Genomic DNA, 23,391 nt, shown 5'->3' on the forward strand with positions numbered 1-23,391 from the left:
AGCCCCTCCAACGCGAAGGCGAGTGAAGCCTGGCCAGTTGCCCGATCGCTGCTGGGTAACAAGTGCTCCCAGAGCTGGTTGCATGGGACGCAAGACTCCTACAGCTCCTGCTCAATAGCAAGTAGGGAGGGAGACTGGTCAAACACAGGCGGACAGTGCCGAGCACTTGTACATTTTCTGCCCTCATCCTCGACAACATAATCTTGTATGATACTTTAATTGGCTCGGAGTAATGGAGCTGACCACGGGTTCGTCTTCACCATTAAGCTTCAACACACCTTTCATCCCCCAGTGATGCATATTCAACTTATATTTGAATATATCTGGGATTCCCTGACTCTGGCCACTTGATTCAATTCCAGGCCCCCAAGCTCTGGAACAAATTCTCCATACCTCTTCGCATCTCAGATGCAAGGTGCTCCTCGCAGTGCACCTCCCTTCCTGAGGATTCAGTGATCTAGTCTGATTTCCTCGTGTGGCTTTTGAGTCAATGTGTTCATTAGCACTCCTGTGAAATGCCTTTGGCCTTTTCACTATATTAAAACACGGTTACGGTTTATTAAGATGGAAATTAAAATCCCTTTTATCTTAGTCACAGAGTTTAATCTTTATCAACAAAATTAAAAAGGATGAATATATCCAACAAATACTTGTTGCTTCTGACCTTTCAATCTGTCAGCTGTTATTGATGTTGAAGTTAGGATATAGAAAATTAAAATGCAGTACAGGCCCTTTGGCCCTTGATGTTGGGGTTCCCAACCTTTTTTATATCATGGACACTGATCGTTAACCAAGGAGTCCATGGTCTCCAGGTTGGGAACCCTACACAAACCCTTCCCTCCTACAGAGCTCTCCATTTTTCTATCATCCATACGCTACCTAGGAGTTCCTTACATACCCCTAATGCATCTGCCACTATCACCACCCCTGGCAGGGTGATCCACACAGGCACCACACTCTATGTTTTAAAAAAAAGCAAACTTAACTCTGACATCCCACCTATACTTTCCCCCAATCACCTTAAAATGATGCTCCCTTGTATTAACCATCTCCACCCTGGAGAAAAGTCTCTGGTGGCTGTCCGCTTGATCTTAGCTTATCTTGCCTCATCATCTTATACACCTCTGTCAAGTTGCCTTTCGTCCCCATTCGCCTCAAAGGGAAGAACCCTATCTTGCTCAACCTCATCAGGCAGTATCCTCGACACCTTCACTAAAAACTTCCATATCCATCCTACAATGGGGATTGAACAACTACACCAAAAAATTAGTTCATTATGGAGGGACAGAGCTGAACTTACAATGGCACCCATTGTTAAGAATATATTTTTAACAATGGGAGAAGTGGCGTTTCAGTCAGATACTGTACTGGTTAAACCCCTTTCTGAAATGGAAAAAAAAGTCACGTTGTTTCAGAAGGTATAATCACTTCTTGTGATTACCACAATGTAGTGATCATATAAACAGCAAGTAGTGTAAATAAATGTTGTAATAATTAAGTAAAATCTAAAATAAAATCGGTTGTCCTGTGGTATTGTGAGCCCTAATCGACTTTCTCTTTGTAATTGATTAGACCAGCCTACTCAAAAATGTCCTTATTGTAAATCTCACGCCCACACATATTCTTACATAACATTCCCCGTTTATACAGGAAGGGGCTGCTTAGTTTATCTTTGCAATGGCCCAGATTTTGCAGCGAAAAAGAACATTGAAGCTGTTAACAGTCACTGTCGTTAGAGAATAATATGACAGTAGCTCCAAGAGCTGCAGTTCTGCAGAAATGAGTACATAAATCAGGAAACTGTTATGTTCTGTCACTTACTATCACTGCTGCATTCATATATTGAGTTTCTCTGGTTAAGTATCTAATAACCACTAAACCTGCACAAAATTATTACTTCAGACCCACTGATTTAACTTCCCCTGCAATGGTCCAGCCAGTCGGTCAGCGATCATTGGCGATAGACAGTAGGCATTAACCTTCCAGCATCACCAAAATCTGTCAAAGTCAGTAAGTTTTAAAAATGTCAGTGCCACACAACTTCTCTAGCAATGCAGGTTTTCTTCCACCTGTGTGAAGTTTCATTCTTTCATATTTTTCTCTTTCTCTTTGCTTTCATTACATGATATAACATTGTATTAGATATCCAAATGTTCCGTTTTAAAATAATTTGTTTTCTTTACCCTGGTTTTGATGGAACTTTTGTTTTGAAATATTAGTTTTTCTTTGCATAGATGCTGCCTGACCACGTGAATATTTCCAACATTTTCTGTTTTGATTATTGAAAACTTTATTGCAAGAATCCAGATAAATATTTCAGTGGGTAAATTGGCTTATTGTAGTCACGTGCTCTGAGATAGTGAAAAACATTGACTTCCATGCTGTCAGTACAGATAATTCCATCCCATCAGTGCATTGATGTAAAGCATAACAGTGGCGATTAAAGTGTTGCAGAAAAAATGCAATACTGACAGACAATAGGTTCAAGGCTATAATGAGGTAGATAATGAGTGTATGCGGAACTAAAGCCACAGCCTTGTGGGGCACCAATGTTGAGTACAATAATGGTCAGAATCAGATTTAATATCATTGGCATATGGTGTGAAATTTGTTAACTTTACAGCAGCAGTATAATGCAATGCAGGGTAAATAAATATAGAGGGGGTAAATGAGTTATGTTAAGTGTGTATGTTATATAGTCATAAATAGTTAAAATAAGTAGTGCAAATTGACAGAAATAATAAAGTAGTGAGGTAGTGTTCATGGGTTCACTGTCCATTCAGAAGTCGGATGGTGGAGGGGAAGAAGCTGTTCCTGAATCGCAGAGTGTGTGCCTTCAGGCTTCTGTGCCTCCTTCCTGACGGTAGCAATGAGAAGAGGAGGGGATCCTGAATGATAGACGTCACTTTTCTAAGACTCCACTCCTCAAAGACACGTTGGATACTAGGGGGGCTGGTGCCCATGATGGAGCTGATTAATTTTACAAGTTTCTGCAACTTATTTCAATCTTATGCAGTACCACCCCCCCCCCCCCCCCAACAACAGACGGCAATGTAGCCAGTCAGAATTCTCTCTACTCACAAACAAGAGAAAATCTGCAGATGTTGGAAATCCAAACAATACACACAAAGTACTGGAGGAACTCGGCAGGCCAAGCTATGGAAAAGAGTAAACTGTTGACGTTTCGGGCTGAGACCCTTCATCAGGACTGGAGAAAAAAGATGTGGTCAGAGTAATAAGGTGGGGGGAGGGGAGGGGAGAAATACAAGGCAGGGGGTGATCGGTGAAACCAGAGCGGGAGGGGGTGAAGAGCTGGGGAGTTGATTGGTGAAAGAGATATAGGGCTGGAGAAGGGGGAATCTGATAGGAGCGGATAGAAGGAAGTGGAGTGGCATCAGAGGGAGGTGATGGGCAGGGAAGGAGATCTGGTGAGAGGGAAATGGGAACCATTACCAGAAGTTCAAGAAATTGAAGTTCACACCATCAAGTTTGAGGCTACCCAGACAGAATATAAGGTGTTGCTCTTCCAGCTTGAGTTTGGCCTCATCACAGCAGTAGAGGAGGCCTTGGACTGACATGTCAGAATGGGAAGTGGAGTTAAAATGGGTGACCACCGGGAGATTCTGCTTTTTCTGGCCGACGGAGCGTTGGTGGCTCAGCAAAGTGTTCTCCCAACCTATGTCAGTCTCACTGATATACAGGAGGTCACACTGGGGACACTGGACACAGTAAAAGGCCCCAGCAGACTCACAGGTGAAGCATCGCCTCACCTGGAAGGACTATTTGGGGCCCTGAATGGTAGTGAGGGAGGAGATGTAGGAGCAGGTGTGACATCTTTGAGATAAGTGCTCTCCACGGTATATTTGTTGAAGTTTTCAAGTGTTTTGGTTGACAAACCAAATCTCCTCAAACCTCTAATGAAGTATAGCCGCTGACTTGCCTTCTTTATAGCTGCATCAATATGTTGCATCCAGGTTAGGACCTCAGAGATATTGACACCCAGGAATTTGAAATTGCATAGTGGAGATGTTGCTGTCTATCCTTACTGATTGCAGTCTTCAGGTTAGGAAGTCAAGGATCCAGTTGCAAACTTCTTGGTCCAGAAGTCTGGAGATGAATTTTCTTGGAATTATAATATTTCTCTCTTGGTTGATTAGAACTTGGGCTACGTCCACACTACGCCAGATAAATCCATAACCGAAGCCTTTTCTCTTCGTTTTTACCCTCTGCCCACACTAATATGGCGTTTTCATCCCCTGAAAACAGAGCTTTTCAGAAACGCTTTCCAGGGTGGGTTATTTTTGAAAACGCCTCTCGGGCAGATCAGTGTGGACAATGTAACCGGAGACTTCTGAAAACGCTATCAGACGGTAGCGCGCTATTTCATTGTTTTCTTGAATGCAACCTAACAATTTCAGAACAGACGGCAATGAGACTGAAGCCAGAAGAGTTAGAAATGTACTCACCAAATACTTTGACCAAATAACTTACTGAATAAATAAGTATACTGTACTCACTTTGTCATTTTCTGTCCTTGCTCGTATGAAGGTGGCTTACCTATTTATGCAAGTACTTCTCTGACAATACAAGATACAAGATAACACTGATGCAGACATGTTTTATACATTTAACAAGGTGCTTTATTAATGCAACAGAGTTGGTCAGTTTTTCAATGTTCGTTGTCAGCCGGGTCAATCTGCCCGTGAACTCCGTCGGTTGCCGCCGTACGCTCCAGTATTTTTTTTAGTTTTAAGTTCTGCGCGAGAGCCAACAGCTGTCCGTCGTTTTAAGTTTTTCTAGTCTGTAACTACACAAACGCGCACTTTCACGGCGAGATTCAACACCAGACATGTTGCTTGTTTTCGGTAGATGTGTCCTGCGCATGCGCAGGAGGAGGAGATTCGCCGAAATCTCCGTTTCAGTGTGGATAGAGATATTTTCAAAAACGCGTAGTGTGGACGCCTATCGTTTTTACTCGAAACCAGCATTTTCAAAATTATCTGGTCTAGTGTGGATGTAGCCTTAGTTGATATCCTCAGTTTCTGAATGGTCCATGAATACTACCTCATTATTCATCTTTTGCACATTTTACTTTAGTAATTTACAGTCTTTTGTGGTACGCTTTTGACTCTATGACTCTAATCAGCATCACTGAAACAGATTAGCTGGTCTTTTGTCTTCTCACTGTGAGTCTGTTGTGCATAAATGAGGTTCTGCAATTCTCTATGTTAAAACATTGACTGCTGTTAAGGAAACATTCCTTTCACTCTGAAGCAAATTAGCATATCCTGAAGTTGTGGTAGTCCATCTATAGATGTATGTTTTTGCTTCTGTTGTATTTTGTCAATAAGCTGGCAAATTCAATGCTATTCTTGGACAAAGAATTGTATGCTGAGTCATTGAAAGTATGACCTTGCTTATAAGAATTTCTGGTTAATTGAGTTCTATACAACTTGCTGTTTATGCCTTTGAAACAGCATTTTGAAAAATGTCTAATAAATTAAAGGCTTTCAAAATTATTCTCCCTTGCCCCAAAAGGCCGGGAAGTGAAGATAATAAATGTTGCCATGACCCTCAGTTTCGATAGGTATATGCCTTTAACTAAATCTCTGCACTGCTTATGTGAATGCTCTTTTCAAACTTGCCTGGCCTATCAGTGCACTGTGGCAATTATTTTCACTTTAATTCTGATGGCTCCCTGTTTATTGCCTTTAGAACTGGGTTGAAAATTTGTCTGGTTAATCTTACCCCTCAACACGGCGCCCGATGTATAGCAGACCACTGCTGAAATGTAGTGCTTCTGATTTATGTGTTTCGGCTGGTGAGAGGAAACATAATTATTATCTGCATCACCCCTCACAGTTAGTTTATATTGTTATCGTTGCATGTTTTTTGCTCAATTTTTTTTGGAGGGAGTGGTTAATGACTCTCTGAGTATGTAATTGCAAGCAACTAAAAGGAAATACTAAGAAATTCAAAGCTTTGTTGAAAACCCCTTTGTTCCATTAAGGTAGGGGGTCGAGAAAGAGAGGATATTTAATTCCAGCAGCTCCAGCTGTTACCATAGCAACATTTACTAACCCATTCCCTATTGACATTCAGAAAACATTCTTTAAGGTTCTGTTCTTTTCTGAATTTATTATCATTTATTCAGTGCCGACTACAAGCTGGTGGATTCATATTTTTTAGTTATTTTTGTAAGACAAATTTGTGAAACTTGTCTTAAAAAGATCTGTGAAAGAGACTGGCATAAGCACGTAAAAGACCAATGTTTCCGGGTGAGTCGATGGGCAATTCGGAGTCCTGCTTTAATATTTTAGGAAGTCTTTATGCATTTTGCTATCAGGACGGCAGGTTAATTAGGAGTTGAAACAGCTTGCAAGAAACTGAGATCTGTTGCAATGTAAACAGGTCATTAACGACTACAAAGGTACAAGTGTCAAGTGTCCACTTTATGTGACAGAACCGTTTCCAATAGAAACAGCTAAAAAAATGTGCGAAAGGTTAGTATTCTGAATTCATCCCACTTATGTTGTGGGATGGATTAGGAACATGTCAACGTTGCCCAAATAAGTTAGCTGCCATTCAGCCCATTGGGTTATTCTTGTCCTTTAGAAAGACCTACATAACTAAATCCCTAATTCCAATCCGCCCCATCTAGTTCCTCACTATCTGGATTCTTCCTTTTTAACTATTATTGTTAAATCTTCTCGTAGCGGCCCTTCATGACTTGCAGTTTGAGAAGCCACTTCATCTTTGTCTTCTACAGCCCCCAAACCAGTTATTCAAATTATCTTAATTACCTCAACTAAAAAGCCCTTACTTACCCTTTCCCCAAATCCTTTGTAAAGCTAAATACATGTTTCTGAAATTTAAAAAGAGAGATTGCATGAAATACTCAGTATGTCAGGCAGCATCTGTGGAGAGAGAAACAGATATAATGTTTTGGATAAATACTCTTTTTGGGACAATTTGAACATTGGCCTGACTTGAGGAATATTTTTAGTATTCTCCGTTTTCACTCTAGATCTACTGATTCTCTTTGTATCAGAAAACCCTCTTGTACAGACTCCACAACAGTACATTTTGGGTTATAGAAGTCAGAGGACTTACAGTGCCCTATATACAGTTTTCTCCCCTCAGTCCTAAGGGGTCAAACAATTTTACCTCTCTCCTGCCAGAGGAAACTGCTTAATTATCTAGGCTGTCAATTGCTTTAAGAATACTAAATGTTTCTCTAACATGGACTAACAGTGCAAGATCAGACCCTTCGGCTACTGTGTCTGTGATGACCATGATGCAGGTTAAACTCAACTGTTTGCATATAGTTTATATCCCTCTATTCCCTGTCTGTCCAAATGCCTGTTAAGTGTTCCTCCCCTCCTTTCGTTGATCATAGAAACATTTATTACGTACTCCGTAACTGGGTCACTTACCAGCAAAGATAGAGAGGTCCCTTGAAGTCTGATAGTACTATTTTAAAAAAGTATTTATTGATAAAGGGGCATAAAAATAAGATTAATGCAAACATACAAATAATACACGTCGTCAATATAAATCTAAAGCGCGGGTATAATAATAACCAATAAGAAGTAGCTCTATCGTTGTCTAGGGGATAATGTATTGTCCGATGGAAATATAACAGTCACTGTTAGTTCGTTCAAGCTGCAGCGTTTTTGGGTTTAAGAGCGAGGCGGTTTAAACTTGCCCAGGTCTTTTATGATGCCAATCCATTGAGTCAGGGGAGTGGGTTTCCCCGTTGTTAGCTAAAAGCTGTTTTCCGTGGTTCCAGCCACCAGTTCCAGCAACAGAACTGAATGCACGTGGCCTCCTTCAGATGACTTCCTGCTGTTACGTGGTTGTTTAACGTTTCTTCTGGTGCGTCTGAGGGACTGTTCCTACAGACCCTCTTTTATCCTGACTCGCAGGGTCGTAGATGTCAATCAGGTTGGGGGTGATGCAATCTCTCCCTCAACCAGCCCATTGTACCTGAGGTTTGTTCACGTAGCATAGTCTCCAATCCAGAAATTCGCCTTCCGGAAACAATGGCCATGTCCCGTAGCTTTACATCGCCGGGGAAGCGAGACATTCTGCACGTCTCTTTCTCATTTCCTGGGCCCCCTGAACTGACTCAATAGTGATCTTTCGATTCTCACAAAGGAGGGGGCTACCCCGCACCCTTCGGCCCCTCAGAGCTGTGGTACATTCATAACACATTATAGAAAATAGGTGCAGGAGTAGGTCATTCGGCTCTTCGAGCCTGCACTGCCATTCAGTATGATCATGGCTGATCATCCAATTCAAAACCCTGTACCTGCATTCTCTCCATACCCCCTGATCCCTTATAGCCACAAGGGCCATATCTAGCTTCCTCTTAAATATAGCCAATGAACCGGCCTCAACTGTTCCCTGTGGCAGAGAGTTCCACAGGTTCACCACTGTCTGTGTGAAGAAGTTTTTCCTCATCTCGGTCCTAAAAGGCTTCCCCTTTCTCCTTAAACTGTGACCCCTCGTTCTGGACTTCCCCAACATTGGAAACAATCTTCCTGCATCTAGCCTGCACACGGTGATGCTTACAGGTTAACCTAAGTGGACACGCTGGTGGCAAATCGAGAGAGATGTAGGAAAGTGTGAGGCTGTTAATCTTGACTGGATAAGCAGAAAAAATATTTGCCAAATACGAAGCTTGTAAATGTTGCTACGAGGTATAATTTCAGTGAGTTGATTCAGAAGATTAGTGTGCAGGTAGAGCAGCCAATTTGGAGGGCACATGGCACACTGGTCTTCATTGCTACAGGTTTAAAAGGCGTTGTCTTTTTGAAACAGTTTCTTTTATGATCACAAGACCTTGCTGGATATTAAGAACTTAAAAGTGCTGGAGGTCTACCCCGTCAGCGAGCTGGTCGTTGGCAGAGAAACTGAAGGAGATGGACTGGGTGCAGATTGTGCTGCTGCCTGAATCGCAGAGTTGGAGTCAGTGCGCGAAGGAGATGTGCTGTCTGACAGCAGGTCACTTTTCTTTGATCACAAGACCCCGCTGGACGTTTTTAACATAGAATGCTGCAATTCCAATTCACCGATCTGTTGGCGGGGGGGGGGGGGTGGGGGGCAGCGTAGGCCTCAGTTGTGGCGAGGACTAGGCCCAAACCGCGGCGGCGCCTGTCTGCGGCCCCCAAGGGGGAGAGAGAGCAGAGTCAGTGCACTCCACCGGAGAGTCAGAGGCACTGTGGTGAGGCACATATGTTGGAGTCCGTGGTGCTCGCCAGAGTTTGCTCAGCAGCAGATAAGATGTATTCTGTTTGACCACAGACCGCTGCAACATCTATGGACTCAGGGACTTGGATGATGTGTGTTTTTGTGTGGTTTACTGCTGCCTCATGTGTCCTGTATGTGCCTTATGCAGTGTATGACTGTTGGTACTGTGTTTTGCACTTTGGCCCCGGAGTAGCACCATTTTATTTGGCTGTATTCATGTACGGTTCAATGATAATTAAACTTGAACTCACCAGCCATGTTTACTGTGGATAGTATATTTCATTGCAAATTATTAGTTACAAGATCAAAACAAATAAGGACAGTAGTTATTCATCCCCTGCCTTTGCTTTTCAGAAAGATTAAGGCTGATCCCTATGCCTCTGGTTTCCCTTAAGCTGGCCTGACCAATCAGCTCTTGAATTGAGAAGAATTAAGAAGCTCTTTGAAGTGTGCAAAGTCCCAAAAGCTAACAGTCTGTGGAATTCCCGGCCCAGGAGATCTGTGAAAGTCAGTCACAGTATTTTCAACAAATATTCACTATCCTCTAGGTGAAGAAATTTCTTCCCATCTCTGTCCTGAAAAGCTGAATCTTACATTGAGTGAGACAGCCTAACCAGGGCAAATGTCAGCCTGATCTCACCCAGATGAATCCTGAAGAATTTTGTTTGTTTCATGGAGTTCTCCTTTTTAAACTCCAGAAAACATTGACTCTCCTCATATGACATACCTGGAATCAATGTCCCTTAAGTAAATTTAAAAGGCTATTTGAGATTTTAAGCACAAAATTATCAAAAATAGAAAAGAACCTAGTATAACCACTGGACCATTTCTCCCTACTGTTCCCATGTACTCGCCCTACCTGCCTAATTTGGTTCCATATTCCACCTTCCTTTCCAATCAAATTCCATCATTTACAGCCCTTTGCTGTCTTTGGCTATCATCTCCTCCCCCATATTTCTACCTCTCCCTCCACCTGATTGCATCTGCCATTGGATCCCTCACCATTCTATATTGGCTATCCACCACCACCACCCCCCCCCCCATCTTCCTTTTTAAATGAAGGATCTCAACCCAAAATGTCAGCTGTCTGTTTCCTTCCACAGAGGCTGCCTGACCTGCCGAGCTCCTCCAGCAGTTTTTTTTTGGTTGTAGATTTCAGCCCCTGGGTCTGCAGAATAATCATGAGTAGACGTGATCATGTTTTAATATTAAAATTGCAGTTATTGCATATAGCATTCAGCATCATTGTAGTGAAAACAGCGTTGAATGTTGCAAGCTGATATTGTAAAGCACAGGTTAGAGTTTACACAGAATTGTTGCCAAGGCTTTACCTTTTGCGGGGGTTTTATTTCTGATGAAATGAGTGGATGTTTTAGTGAGGCCGTGACTCACCAATCTGAGGGCACTTGCTGGAGGTTGAGGATCAATTGTTCACTGCAGGACGAGTGGAAATCAGAGTGTGAGTCATCACTGCTGATTTTCATGCTCTGCAGAGCAGTCATTGTGTTATCAAAAGGATTGCAGTAGTGGCTCATGAAGTTATCACACCATGTGTGCATCACATATAAAAACAGCGAGGTACAATTTGACTTTTTAAGGAACCTTTATTCCTCCATATATATCGCAAGATCATCTGGAACTCAGAGGGCCATGGGAGCGTGGGACGAGCTACCAACACAAGTGGTGCATGCGAACTCGATTTCAATGATCCAGAGACGTTTGGATGGGTACATGGATGGTAGGGGTGTGGAGGGCTATGGTCCTGGTGCAGGTCGATGAGGGTAGGCATATTGAATGGTTCGGCATGGACTAGATGGGCCAAATGGCCTGTTTCTGTGCTGTGCTTTTCTATGATTCTATGACTTGGTGACATGAGAACTTGGGATTAGTATTGACATGTCTGTTGTGGAAGCGGTAGAAGGAACTGAGGTGATTAGTTAAGAGATGTGCACTAAGTGGACTTCGTTGATATTTATTGGCTCACAGTTTTTCTTCACAGCTATTTATATGTTAAATAAAGCAAGTATTATTGGCAGTACATTGGGTGCAGCTAACCAGTTCAGTGTCTCAGGAATTGTGTCATACTTTGCCAAAGTACCTTCAGTACGTGGCACAGTTACTTAATTAATGACTTGATGACAGAAACTTCAGTGACCTGAATGGTACTGTGTAGACGTAGGCTTAACTTTATTACATTTTTCTCCATTTTGCCTACATATTTATTCCTCTACTGTCTCCCGTTTTGTTCCTAGTCTTTACACAAAATAGCTCATTTGAGGAGCATTTAAGGATGTCTTCCCTCAAAATTGAATTCCTTGACTCGCAATGCAGTGCCACCTCCTCTTTTACATCCACTCTGTTCATCTATAACCCTCTACCCCAGGCTAAAGAGAGTTGCCAGTCTTGCCCTGTGATCAACCATGTCTTAATGATGGCAACACGATCATTGTCCATGAGAAATTAAAGCTTTGGGCTGATTGGTTTTACTAGTTAGACTGCTTGCATTAAAATAGATTCAATTTAGCTTTGTATTCCCTTTGTCTATTTACCTGCCTGCTTTACCTACTGGACATTATTTTTTCTCATCTCTGGTGTCTGGGCCATGTTCAGGCAGAAGGGATTAATCAAGTCAAGTTTATTGTCATTTACCTATATACACGTATATAACATATATAGCCGCCTAATGTATATAGAAAGGAGATAACATTTTTCAGAACCAGGGTATAAAGCACAGTAATACACATAACACACGATAACTTATGAAGGTAAGGATAAAATCTACAGATGAATCACACATATTAAAGTGCATTAAAATCAAATATTGTAAGGCAGAGAACAGATTATCCAGTGACAGTTCGAATACGATGCAGCAGGGAGTTCAGAAGTCCAGTGGCCTGGGGAGAAGAAACTGTTCCCCATCTTGACCGTTCTCGTTTTTATGCATCGGAGTCTCCTGCCTGATGTAGAAAGTCAAAGAGGATGCTGTGTGGGATCCTTAATAATACTAAGAATTCTATGTACGCAGCGCTTCTGATAAATATTCTTGCTGGATCTCCTCAGATCATTAGCCTAATTGTATAGGTGTCATTAGTTTAATTATTTTGGCACAAGATTGTGGGTTCCTGTGCTATACTGTTCTATATGCTATAATCTATGACTGTACCTTCCCCACAACACCTAGTCGGAGCCTCATTCCCCTGCCAACTCAGTCTAAGTCTCCTTCAACAACATTATCAAACCTTCCAGTCAAGATGTTTTATGATGTTTAAACTTGTGACTTCTGGAGTTAAGTAATTGTGGCATCTGGATAGGAATTGAGAAGGATTTGTGATTATTTTTGTGCTTGGTGCTGGGGGAGGGGAGTGCAGATGTTTTTCTTTGAACGAGTTCCATGGTGTTTCTTTGTTTTGTGACTGCCTGTGGGAAGACAAATCTCAGGGTTGTATACTGCATGCATACTTTAATAATAAATGTACCTTGAATCTTTGATAAATTTACCCCCAGTTTAGTATTCATGAACAGGGAATTCCTCAAGCAGCCTATAATATTTACATTTTTACTTTGAGGGGCTGGGTTAGCTGCATTAGGACGTAACTGTAAAACAGCAACCAAGCAGCTTTGAATTCCAGCCCCTGTCTTGGATTGGCACCTGTCTGTGGTGTAAAAATGCGGTGTGGTAGATTAGCATTGAGCTGTAATAAAGATTGGAGATCAATTGCTGCTGCTGTCTGTAAGGAGATTGTAAGCTCTCCTGGTGACTGTGTGGGTTTTCCACAGATGCTCTGGTTTCTTCCCACATTAGGGCCTTGGTGCGTTGTGAGCATACAATGTTGGCTTCAGAAATACTACAACCCTCCTGCACATATTTGGTCTGTGTTAGTTGCTTATACTATTGAGGGGAGTCTGTTTATACCCACACTGATTGGCTTAGTGGTCGCACTCTTGCCTGTGACTCAAAGTCAAGAGTTGAATTATATTGTCATGAGCACAGCTGCATGTATGCACGGGTACATTAAACAGCCTTACAGCAACATCACAGGCATGTAGTATCATAGGAGCAGCCTTCACAAGAAAGGTATACATTAAACTTTCAGAAGATCCACTCTGGGGGCAAGTACTTGGTCTTGGCTGACTCACCAGCACAGTGGAGGACAGTCTTGCAATGCCCAGGGGTGCAATCTTTCAGATGAGGTTGAATATTAAGACACTCCACAACGACGACAAAACCTAGCTAATGCAAGTAAAAGTAGATTGCATGCTAATTCCACGGAACTTTTATTCTACATTACGATAGTGGACTTCACTTTGGAATTCCCTGAAACAATTAAAGGCATTTTTGAAAACTCAAGACTATTCCTTTCATCAGCTGATTAAGGGGGGGAGGAAGTGGAAAACTGCTAACTACGGCATGTATTGATTGTGCGGTGCAGGCATTGGGGGAGTGGTCCATGCAGCTTTCAATGCATTTTCCCTGCTTTAGAATTATGACCGAGCTATTCTTCTTTCTGATAGAAATGGCAGAAGGAACATCCTGGGCGAACAGTGAAGTGCCTTCAGATCTAGTGCAGGCTGCCTCCGCTCTGTCAACAACTGGATCTGTTTCACAGTCAAGGTAAATAAGCTACGGCTGGATTTGTATTTCAATACCTCAGACTTAAAAATTAATGGGGAACACTTTCTTAAACTATTAGTAATTTCTGATTAACCTGTTAATCTCTCCTCTAATAATCACTTCTATGCCTTCCCAAGTTGTTGTCAAAATTTGAAAACCTGCCATTGAGTGCAATTTGCTGAAATATACTAAATAGCTTCCAACCCTCCACCCAAGAGTATAACAGCCAAATGAAAGAAATGGATTATTGCTGTGCTACATGACTGCTTCTTCTTTCTTTTTTATCCAACAGTGTAAACCCTGGCTTTTCATTGGATGTAGAAGTTGCCTTAGCAACAGGACAGTTTCTTGCTCCACAGAGTCACCACTCAAGCAGCGTTGCATCGCACTTTGAATCACGAGGCGAAACACCATGTTCATTTAATGACGATGACGAGGATGATGACGATGATGAAGATGACTGCTCTTCGCTTGTTGAAGGAGAGTAAGGAGGGTTCTGACATACTTCTCAAGCTGCTCATGTCTGCTTTTAATGAAGCTGTACTGTACTGTGTTTCACCATTCGCTCTTGTCAACTTTGTGACTGACCCTAGCAGGCTGTAAGCTGAGGGGAGAATAATAAACACCAACGCTGTGTGAATGTACGGAAATCCTGTGATGCAGCCTCGAGCTTGTTGCTACACGTTTTTACATCCAGTAAAAAATGATCCAAAGTTGATTGGCTGGCACAGTTTTAATAGCTGCTACTTTTTTTTTGTTCTGGTTTGTTTTACCTTTCAATCTTGCCCTTGACCATTTCTACCTTTTAGGAAAGCCGTGAGGTAGACAGTTCGGTTGTTCCAGTGTTGAAGTTATAAATGTGCTTCTTGTGGGTGATGTTTGGATTTTGGAGATGTGCTGAAGTGAAACAAATTGCTTTAGTTATGTTCCAATTTTTACATGCTGAGGCTAGTGGAGCCCACGGAGGCATTGAGGCAGTGAAGTATTTGGAGCAAGTAACATAACTTCCTCACGTGTTTGCCCATATTGAAAGCAAGCGACTCCGATGTAGGCGGAAGCTAATGTGTAGTATCCGTCTGGAAGGATCCCTTCCCACCCCCATCCCCCCCCCCCCCGAAAGTTTAATTTTGTTGTCTTAAATTGACTGTGAATGATTTTCTGAGTGTTGAGCAACAAATCAGCTAGCATTCCTTTTTTTTCCAATGGCGTCCATCCAGAAGGTGAGCAGAGCAAGTCCAAGGTGTTGATCAAGTCCAGAAACGGTGATCAGCAACACATTTAAGATGGCTGCACTCTAGCCCTGTGGCTGTGCTGACTGATCTGGTGAGATGTTTCTCTGTACTGATTCGAAAGGTGCCAACTTCCATCCCTAGAATTAGCTAATTCTCAAGTCACTGCGATTCATCTCCAGTCTCAGTTAGAGGATTGGTTAGACTTAGCTATCCCGATCTCTGTTCAGCAAATTCCACTCAGATCTACTTATTCCGAGATCGGGCAAGAATAGAATCAGCCCAGAAGAGGAGTAGTCAAATAATTTAGCAACAGTCAGTTGTAGAGGATCACTAGTGAATTATGATCCTTGTGTGGAAGAACCAGGGGATGACTGGATCCAGAGAGCTATAGCCGAACAAGAAGCATTTTCAGGTAGAGGAGAAATAAAATAACAAGTAGTGTAATAAATCACTTTATTACTGACTTCCAGCTTATGTACATTGTATGATGGTAAAAGCGGCCATCTTTTTCAGATGTAACTTTTATTCTTTTAGTTGACCTGATTTCCTCTCACAGAAGAATATCAGATAAAATACAGGTTCTGCCTGATGCACCAGACAGAATAATTGCTGAAATTCAAATAATTTACAGCTATGCGTTCATGCACCAACCTCTCCTTTCAAAGTCTGTCATCTGCAGATGTAAACCTTGATGAGCTCAATGAGGGTGAATTGATATGGACATTTGTGGAGAAGAGGCATCAGCGTATCAGACAGCCTTCTCTAGGTCACATGCCATTTACTATTGCAGTGACCACATATCAGAAGGGCTGTGATAAGCTGTAGTTTGTTACTGTCTGTCTTCGAATATCCAGTACCAATTTCAATCCTATTGTGTTCTCCTTTTGTAAATAATTAGCCATGTTCTTAATTTTTCATTGAAGTTTTATATCCACTTGGTAGAAATCTGTTCACCGTGTGTATATTTATATATATATATATTAAGAAATCTGTTGTGCTACAAGTGATATGTTATGATATACATACCTTTTGGTATGGTTTAAAACAAGGACATCATTATTGACTGTGCTGATGAACATACCTGCATGGCCTTTGGTGATGATTCCTGTTTTATCAGGGCGAATATTTCCAAGATAAACTTTTAAAAAAAATTGTATTGTAGAACATGGAATAAAATAATTTAAAGACAATCAGATGGGAGCTGACTGATCTTCTTTACATGTGTAAAGCTTCTTCACTGGTATGGACTGCAGAGGATCAGAATAAGCCGCAGAAAGTTGTGAACTCAGACAGCTCCACCATGGGCATCAGGCTCCCCAGCATACAGGGCACCTTCAAAGAATGATGCTCAAAAAAGGCAGCATTCATCATTGCAGGCTCCCATCACCCAGGATGTGCCCTCTTCTCATTGCTACCATCAGGGAGGAGGTACAGGAGCCTGCCAGCACACACACAGTGATTCGGGAGCGGCATCTTCCCCTCTGCTGTCTGATTTCTGAATGGACATTGAACCTGTGAACACTACCTTCACTAATTTTTTGCACTACTTATTTAATTTAACTATATATACACAATGTAATTCAGTTTTTATTATTATGTACTGATGCCACATAGCAGCAAATTTCACAACATATTAAATCTGATTGTGATTCTTCTCCCCGCACCCTCACTTTCCTGTTCTGGTTTCCTCCCCTGTCCTTTCCAGTCCTGATAAAGGGTTCTGGTGTGAAACATCAACTGTTTATTCCCTTCCATGGATGCTGCCTGACTTGCTGAGTTCCCTCCAGTATTTTGTATGTGTTAATGTGTATAGCTTCTCCATGTTTCAGGATGTTCAGGAGTGTATTTTAACATTGTTTTCATGTGAATAAGATATTCCTTTTATTTCAGTATACTCCAGTTAAAATGATGTTGTAGCATCAGCTACAATAGTCTTACTCAGTAGCATTGTCACGGTGATCCTTTGCTCCCAGCTGAACTTCATGAGGCTGAGATGGCAGCATAACCTTATAGAGGCAAAGTTCAGCGCTGATGGATGAGAGTGGTTATTACTATTATGACAAATCTTCGACCTTTTACTGTTCACACTTCCCTTCTTTCTCTCCACGCTCCTTGAACCTCTCATTACCACAAACCCCCCCCCCCCACCTTTACCTCAGACTAAATGAAGAGATGCTGTAGAAAAATTATACTCTTTCAAATAAGTATATAATTTTGTTGCACCTTACATGCAAGTGAAATTTCCCATCACCACCCACTCCAGTAAAGTTACAGAAGGTTGTAATCCGGTTTAAAGTTTGAAATGCATTGCAGTTTACAGTCTGGTGAGTACGAGTGTATAAATAGGATGTTGCCAACAAAATTCGGTTTATTTTATGGTCTTGATGTTTGATATTTGATTGAAGAACCTGGTCAAAAGCTCTAACATCCAGGCAGTCCAGCATTACTAAAGAACTTGTTTGTTTATTTATTGATACAACACGGAACAACCCACCTATTTAACCCTAGCCTGATCACAAGACAATTTATAATAACCAATTAACCGACTATCTGGTACGCCTTTGGAACCTGGGTGGGACTTGGGGCACCCAGAAGAAGCCCACATGCTCGCAGGAAGGACGTACAAGATCATCCTGAATTCCGATGCCCCAGCTGTGTTAGTCTTGTGCTATCCGCTACGCATTGCACAATCTTAATTCACTGTCATCAGCAACTTTAATAACTTCACTGGACTACAGCGGCTGAAGCTGCTAATTAGAGCTCTTTAAGTTGCTCACGATTTTCATAGTGTGTGTGTGACAGGGTGTCTCCACCAACTCTGTACAATGGTGGGAGGTTGAGAACAAAAAGCGTAATTTGATGAAATAATTTGAGACCAGTATGTTTGGTCCGGGTGACTTTAAAGGTTTTTCTTATCCCCCCCCCCATACATGCTGTTGACTTTAACGTGTTTAACTTGCTTTGTTGGGCTTGTAGCTTCAAAGTGAATTGACAGATTTCAACAACACATAAAGAGAAGGTCAATAAACAGAAATCTAAGATGGTGCAGCAAGGAATCACTTCACATCTGTAGACTGCAGTGTACATAAAGAGCCCTCTCTGGAACTGACCAGGTGACAGACCTGATTGCTGTAATCAGTAAAACAGTTTCTTAGATTTGTTCACAGTGTATATGTGTATACATATATACAGTTCTCATATTCATAGAACATCAAATAAAATACAGGCTGTTTTTGATGCAGCAGACAGAACAATTGCTGTAATTCAATAATCTACAGTCATGCATTCACTTGTCAATCTGTCATCTGCAGATGTAAACCTTGATGAACTCAACGAGGGTGAGATTGATTAAGGAGATCTGCGCAGAATAGGCAGCAGTGTATCAGCAGCCCTCTTTAGGTCTACGTTCTGATTTTGAATCTTGCTGATATTTGATGGAAGACCTGTTCAAATGTATCCACACAGTTACAGATGCCAAATGTATTACTACCACGCAGTGTAATGTGGAAAGGAGTAGAGAAAAATAAGGATTGCCAAAATCGTGTTACATCAAAAAGGCCAATGAATATATTACAGAGACAAGGAGCACTGGATGGGCACAGCTCAAGTTCGTACACAACTGAAGGATGGTAACTTTTCATTCTGCCTTGTGTCATCACAGACACTGCTGAACCTGCTGAGTGTTTCTAACATTTTCTATTTTTATCGATTATCTGCTGTGTTCTCTTTAGATTAAGTATATCATGCATCTCGGCTGTGTACGTACTTGTCCTAGATTTCCAAGTGTATCACAGCAAAACTTGAAGAGCACAATTCACCTTTAAACTCTGGTCAACTTCTCAGCAACCGTGAACATTGAATTTGGGTAATTTTCAAATTCTTTTTGTAGCTCATACCTCTGATTTTATCAATGTATTTTCTAACAGTCTGTGGCACTTCAGCATCGTGGGGATAGTGTGGTCTCAGCGGTGACTACTTAGTGCATACCAAATGCTGGAGAAACTCAGCAGGTCAGGCAGCATCTGTGGAAAGGAATGAAGAGTTGACCTTTCGTGCTGAGGCCCTTCATCAGTCCTGAAGAGTCTTGGCCGGAAACATTGATTCTATTCCTTTCCTGACATGAAAATGTTCCTCCAACATTTTCTACTTGTCACTCTGGATTTCCAGCACCTGTAGAATCTCTTGTGCTTATGAATATTTAATGCACTCTTCCATCAGTACTAATATATAATGGCTTTGCAGTAGCTTATGGCATAAACTAGCCCTACCCTGCAAACCCAGGAATTGTGACAGATAATTGGAGCAAACAGCTGCAGATGCTGGGAAATCTAACTGATAAAACAGAAAATGTTAAAAACACTCAACAAGTCATGTGACATCAGTAGGGAGAGAACTGATGCTTTGAGTCAGGGATCTTTATCTGAACCACAAATGTTTTATTCCCTACTAATATTGCTTGACCTACTCAGTGATTCCAGAATTTACAATTTTTGTTTGTATTATTACAAATCCAGCTTTTAGTAGTGAGATATTTCCCAATATCTAGTACAGAACACCAACCAAACTGATATTCCAGATTAGTAATGCTTATTGCACATATTGTATCTTTAAACTTCCTCCTTTACACTTAACTAGAGTGTAACAAAATGTTCATAGAGGATGAACCAAAAAAGCCACTTAATACAGGAGCCTTACACCCCATTATGCCTTGTCAGCTAAAGAAACTCATAGCTTTCCTCGTATGCTGGTCTGCATCCATTGTGGAGAGCTAAAGATCTATTAGGAGAGATGAAGCTAAATGCTGTCCATACCTCTCCAAACCCCCCTCCCCATACTGCACCAGCTCCCCTCCCACACAACATACCTTTAATTCAAACAAATGATGTACAGTATCTGTCTAATCACATCTACATTCTCAGAAGCATCATCTGGATGTTATTTGGATAGTAATCAAAAACAGGAACTTATACTAACTTTGTTTTCCCAATTCAGTGGATGCTGTGAACAAAATTCTTTCCCTTCTCTGCTATCCCCTCAAACCCTTCCTAATCTTTCTGTACCAGTGTTTGAGATTGATGCTGAAGCCATTTTCTTCCTGATATTAAAAATGATTGATTTGGTTTATGACTTCCTTTGAACTGATTTCTTACAAGTTCCCAGTCATTTACTGTGTATAGTGCACTTTTTGCACCCTTGACTCTTAGTGACAATTGTTCATGCCTTCTGTCAGTAATTTTTTTACTACAGTGTTGCTTTTCAGTTTATGCTCTCTGGGAAAGAGGGAATAAATGTTGTTGAACATTAAGTATTGACTTGACATCACTTGTTCACCAAAGTTACTGGATCTTCACTGCAATACACCATTCTGAAAGTCTTGCATTTTAATTTCAACTGGCAATGGCCAAGCTTGGCTGTGAAAATCAGGGGTAAGTTTTATTTTTACAAAGTGTTCAATGACATTGTAACAGTACAGTAATTTGCACAGATAACCCTTGACTGAGCACATCATTTGGTATAAATTTCTTGTTCATGGATTGTTCAGTAACCAAGAAAATAACCAACCCTAACAAACTACAGCAGACATTTATTAGCAATTGTTAGTTCATTGGATTTTTGTCCATTTGAATTGTTTCTGTTGTTAAGCCTGTTATTAATCCTTACAACTAATACAGGACTGTCTTAATAAACTGCTGAATGTTATCTAAAGATATCCAGAAAGTGTTTTTATTTGAAAAGTTGGCTCTCAGTGAAGGGTCTTTGACCTGAAAGCATTAAATCTGTTATTCTTTCCCCAGAGCATTTTTCAGCATTTCCTGTTTTTAATTTCAGTCTTCCATTTTTTAAAAAAATTTCAAATAATATTGCCTGTAGTTTGTTTTCATAAAAATCATTTTTTCTAACTTGAATGGCAAAGTTCAAATCTAATTCATTCATTCTGCTGCTTCAAAACAGAAATAAACTGACCAAGAAAACAATATAAAGGAAATCAGGAGTGATGCAGAAAATAGTTTCTGATGCACTGTATTATTATAAGTTCTGCAGGACCAGGGCAAGAAACCAAAAGCCAAAAGTAGTTTGATTTCTTCTCTGCTCAACTGATTGAAGTGCAGGCTGTGTGGACGTAGCTCATAATGAATATTATGACAAACAAAGAATGAAGTTTTATTAAAATGTGCTGTTTTAATGTATTATACATTTATTTAGTCCAACATTGTTTTGTCCCCTCATTTTTCAGCATGAAATGCAATGCCAAAAAGAAGATGGAGTTAGACATGGAATTTCCAGTTCATTACTGGAAAGCAGAAGTCCAATATATGCACATCTGTGACTTCAAGTCTGAGAGTCCTGAACCAAGGACTCTGGAGGTGGCCAGTCCAGGGGATAGTGGCCTGTGTAGGAGGGGGGTTGAGGAAGGAAAGGGGATTGTTTTTGTTGTAGTTTTGCTTTATTGCAGCTGCTGTTGCTTGTGTTGTTCTGCTGAACACTATATTGGTGGCAGATTGTGTGGTGACACTTGCAGGCTGCTCCCAACACATCCTTGTGTTGTGTTGGTTGTTAACATAAATGACACATTTTGCTGCAGGTGTTGCTGTACGTATGACAAATAAATGAATCCGAATTCAATTTTGATTGTAATAAGTTTGAGCCAATTATAATTTCCATGAGCCACCCAAAGTAAGTGTGAGAAGATTCGCTTTAGCAGACCCACAAACTGCGTCTGAGCCCGGTTTGCTTTTGGCTCTAGCCACTGCCCCCAAAATACGTATTCCTTGTATCTTTTGATAGTGGAAATGTAGTTTGAACATATTCATTATTCCGTCAACACAGCTCCTGTTTGTCAGTGCTATTTCATGTAACACCACTTCATAATTATAACCGTGAAATCAGCTGTTGTAAAGTTTGAATGATCTAGTAATGTCTGCTGTTACAAAATTATATAAAAGAGTAGGGCATTTTTAATAGCAATAATAAGTAGAATTATAAAGTGTTCTAGAACAGATGTAAAAGGGGCACATCTGTGGTAAAGAGCTAATTAGCACGAGAGGCAGTTCACTTAAGTGAAAGAAATCTACGGCGGAAACTTCATGCGGTTCACTTTGCAATTTTATCATAGGTGCGGTTTGGCTTTGCTAGAGAAGACTGCTGCAACGCTGCCCACAATAGATCTGCAGGCACATGAGGACATGCAGGAGGAACTCAGCAGGTCAGGCAGCATTTTATAAGAGGGAAAATGATGGTCCATGTTTTCATGTCATCTTGACAGTCCAGTCATGGGTGCTCAGTTGCATAATATATTTAAGACAGTGACTAGTTGGGCATTACAGGAATCAGAGGATATAGGATTAGTGCAGGAAAGCACAATGAAATAAAAGATCATCTACAATTGGTATCGTCAGGGAGGAGGTACAGAGGCCTGAAGATACACATTCAGCAATTCAGGAACAGCTTCTTCCCCTCTGCCATCTGATTTCTAAATGTACAATGAACCCATGGACACCACCTCTACTTTTATTCTTTACTTTCTGTTTTTACACTACTTATCTTAAGTTAATTCACTTTTCGATCTTTATCATGTATTGCATTGTACTGCTGCCGCAAAGTTAAGAAATTTCACAATATATGCCGGTGATATTAAACCTGATTCAGATCTGCGATTCAGATTCAGAATGTGTAGATCTAAAAACAAATTGCCAATGCTGTATATCTGAAATGATGGAAACACAGCAGCAATAGGAAGAGGAACAGAATTAGGATTTCAGGCCATGTACCCTTCATTAGGACAGGGAGAAAGAGAGAGAAGTAATTTGTTTTAAGTTGCACCAAGTCGGGAAAGCATTATCAACCTGAACCATCAACTCTCTTTCACTTCTCAAAGGTAGTAGCTGACCTGTTGATTGTCTCCAGCTTTTTCAGATAATGTGAAAATGCTTTGATAAATTTTGTATGCATTAATCTTCCACATGCAACAAGTTGCTAAATTTATGAGTAATACATCTTTTAATAGTTAAATCATAATGTGTTTGAAAAGAAGTATCAGAATTTTATGATAAGCATTCAATCATCAAGAATGAGCTTTGAAGTGTATTTCCAAAATGGGGTTATGGTATATCTATAAAACTTTATATTTCTATATATACCATAACCCCATAATATATAGTTAAGGTTCTTAATAATTGGGCAATAAATGCCAAACTTTGCTATACAATTTCAACATTCGTACTTGCTACGTATATTTATTTTCTATGTTTATTGAAAAAACAATGGCAATGTGCTCAATATGCAATTGCTTCA

General features: G+C 40.8%; 1 protein-coding gene across 11 annotated transcripts in view; it reads left to right on the top strand.

The window, feature by feature from the left end:
- The window catches only part of LOC132407396 (transcription factor Dp-2-like), a 261,808-nt gene extending 245,509 nt beyond the window's left edge, over positions 1–16,299 (top strand). For 5 of the 11 annotated variants that reach the window (XM_059993849.1, XM_059993859.1, XM_059993868.1 and 2 more), the window contains 2 exons: positions 13,768–13,867; positions 14,160–16,298. In XM_059993849.1, the coding sequence (XP_059849832.1) occupies positions 13,768–13,867; positions 14,160–14,355 (296 nt within the window). In that variant the 3' untranslated portion in view covers positions 14,356–16,298. Of the gene's footprint in view, positions 1–13,767; positions 13,868–14,159 lie in introns of all 11 variants that reach the window. The other 6 variants (XM_059993882.1, XM_059993838.1, XM_059993892.1 and 3 more) reach the window with 2 other exon arrangements.
- Positions 16,300–23,391: the final 7,092 nt, after the last annotated feature.

Source organism: Hypanus sabinus, chromosome 2 (genome assembly GCF_030144855.1).
Source record: "Hypanus sabinus isolate sHypSab1 chromosome 2, sHypSab1.hap1, whole genome shotgun sequence".
Lineage (NCBI taxonomy): Eukaryota > Metazoa > Chordata > Chondrichthyes > Myliobatiformes > Dasyatidae > Hypanus > Hypanus sabinus.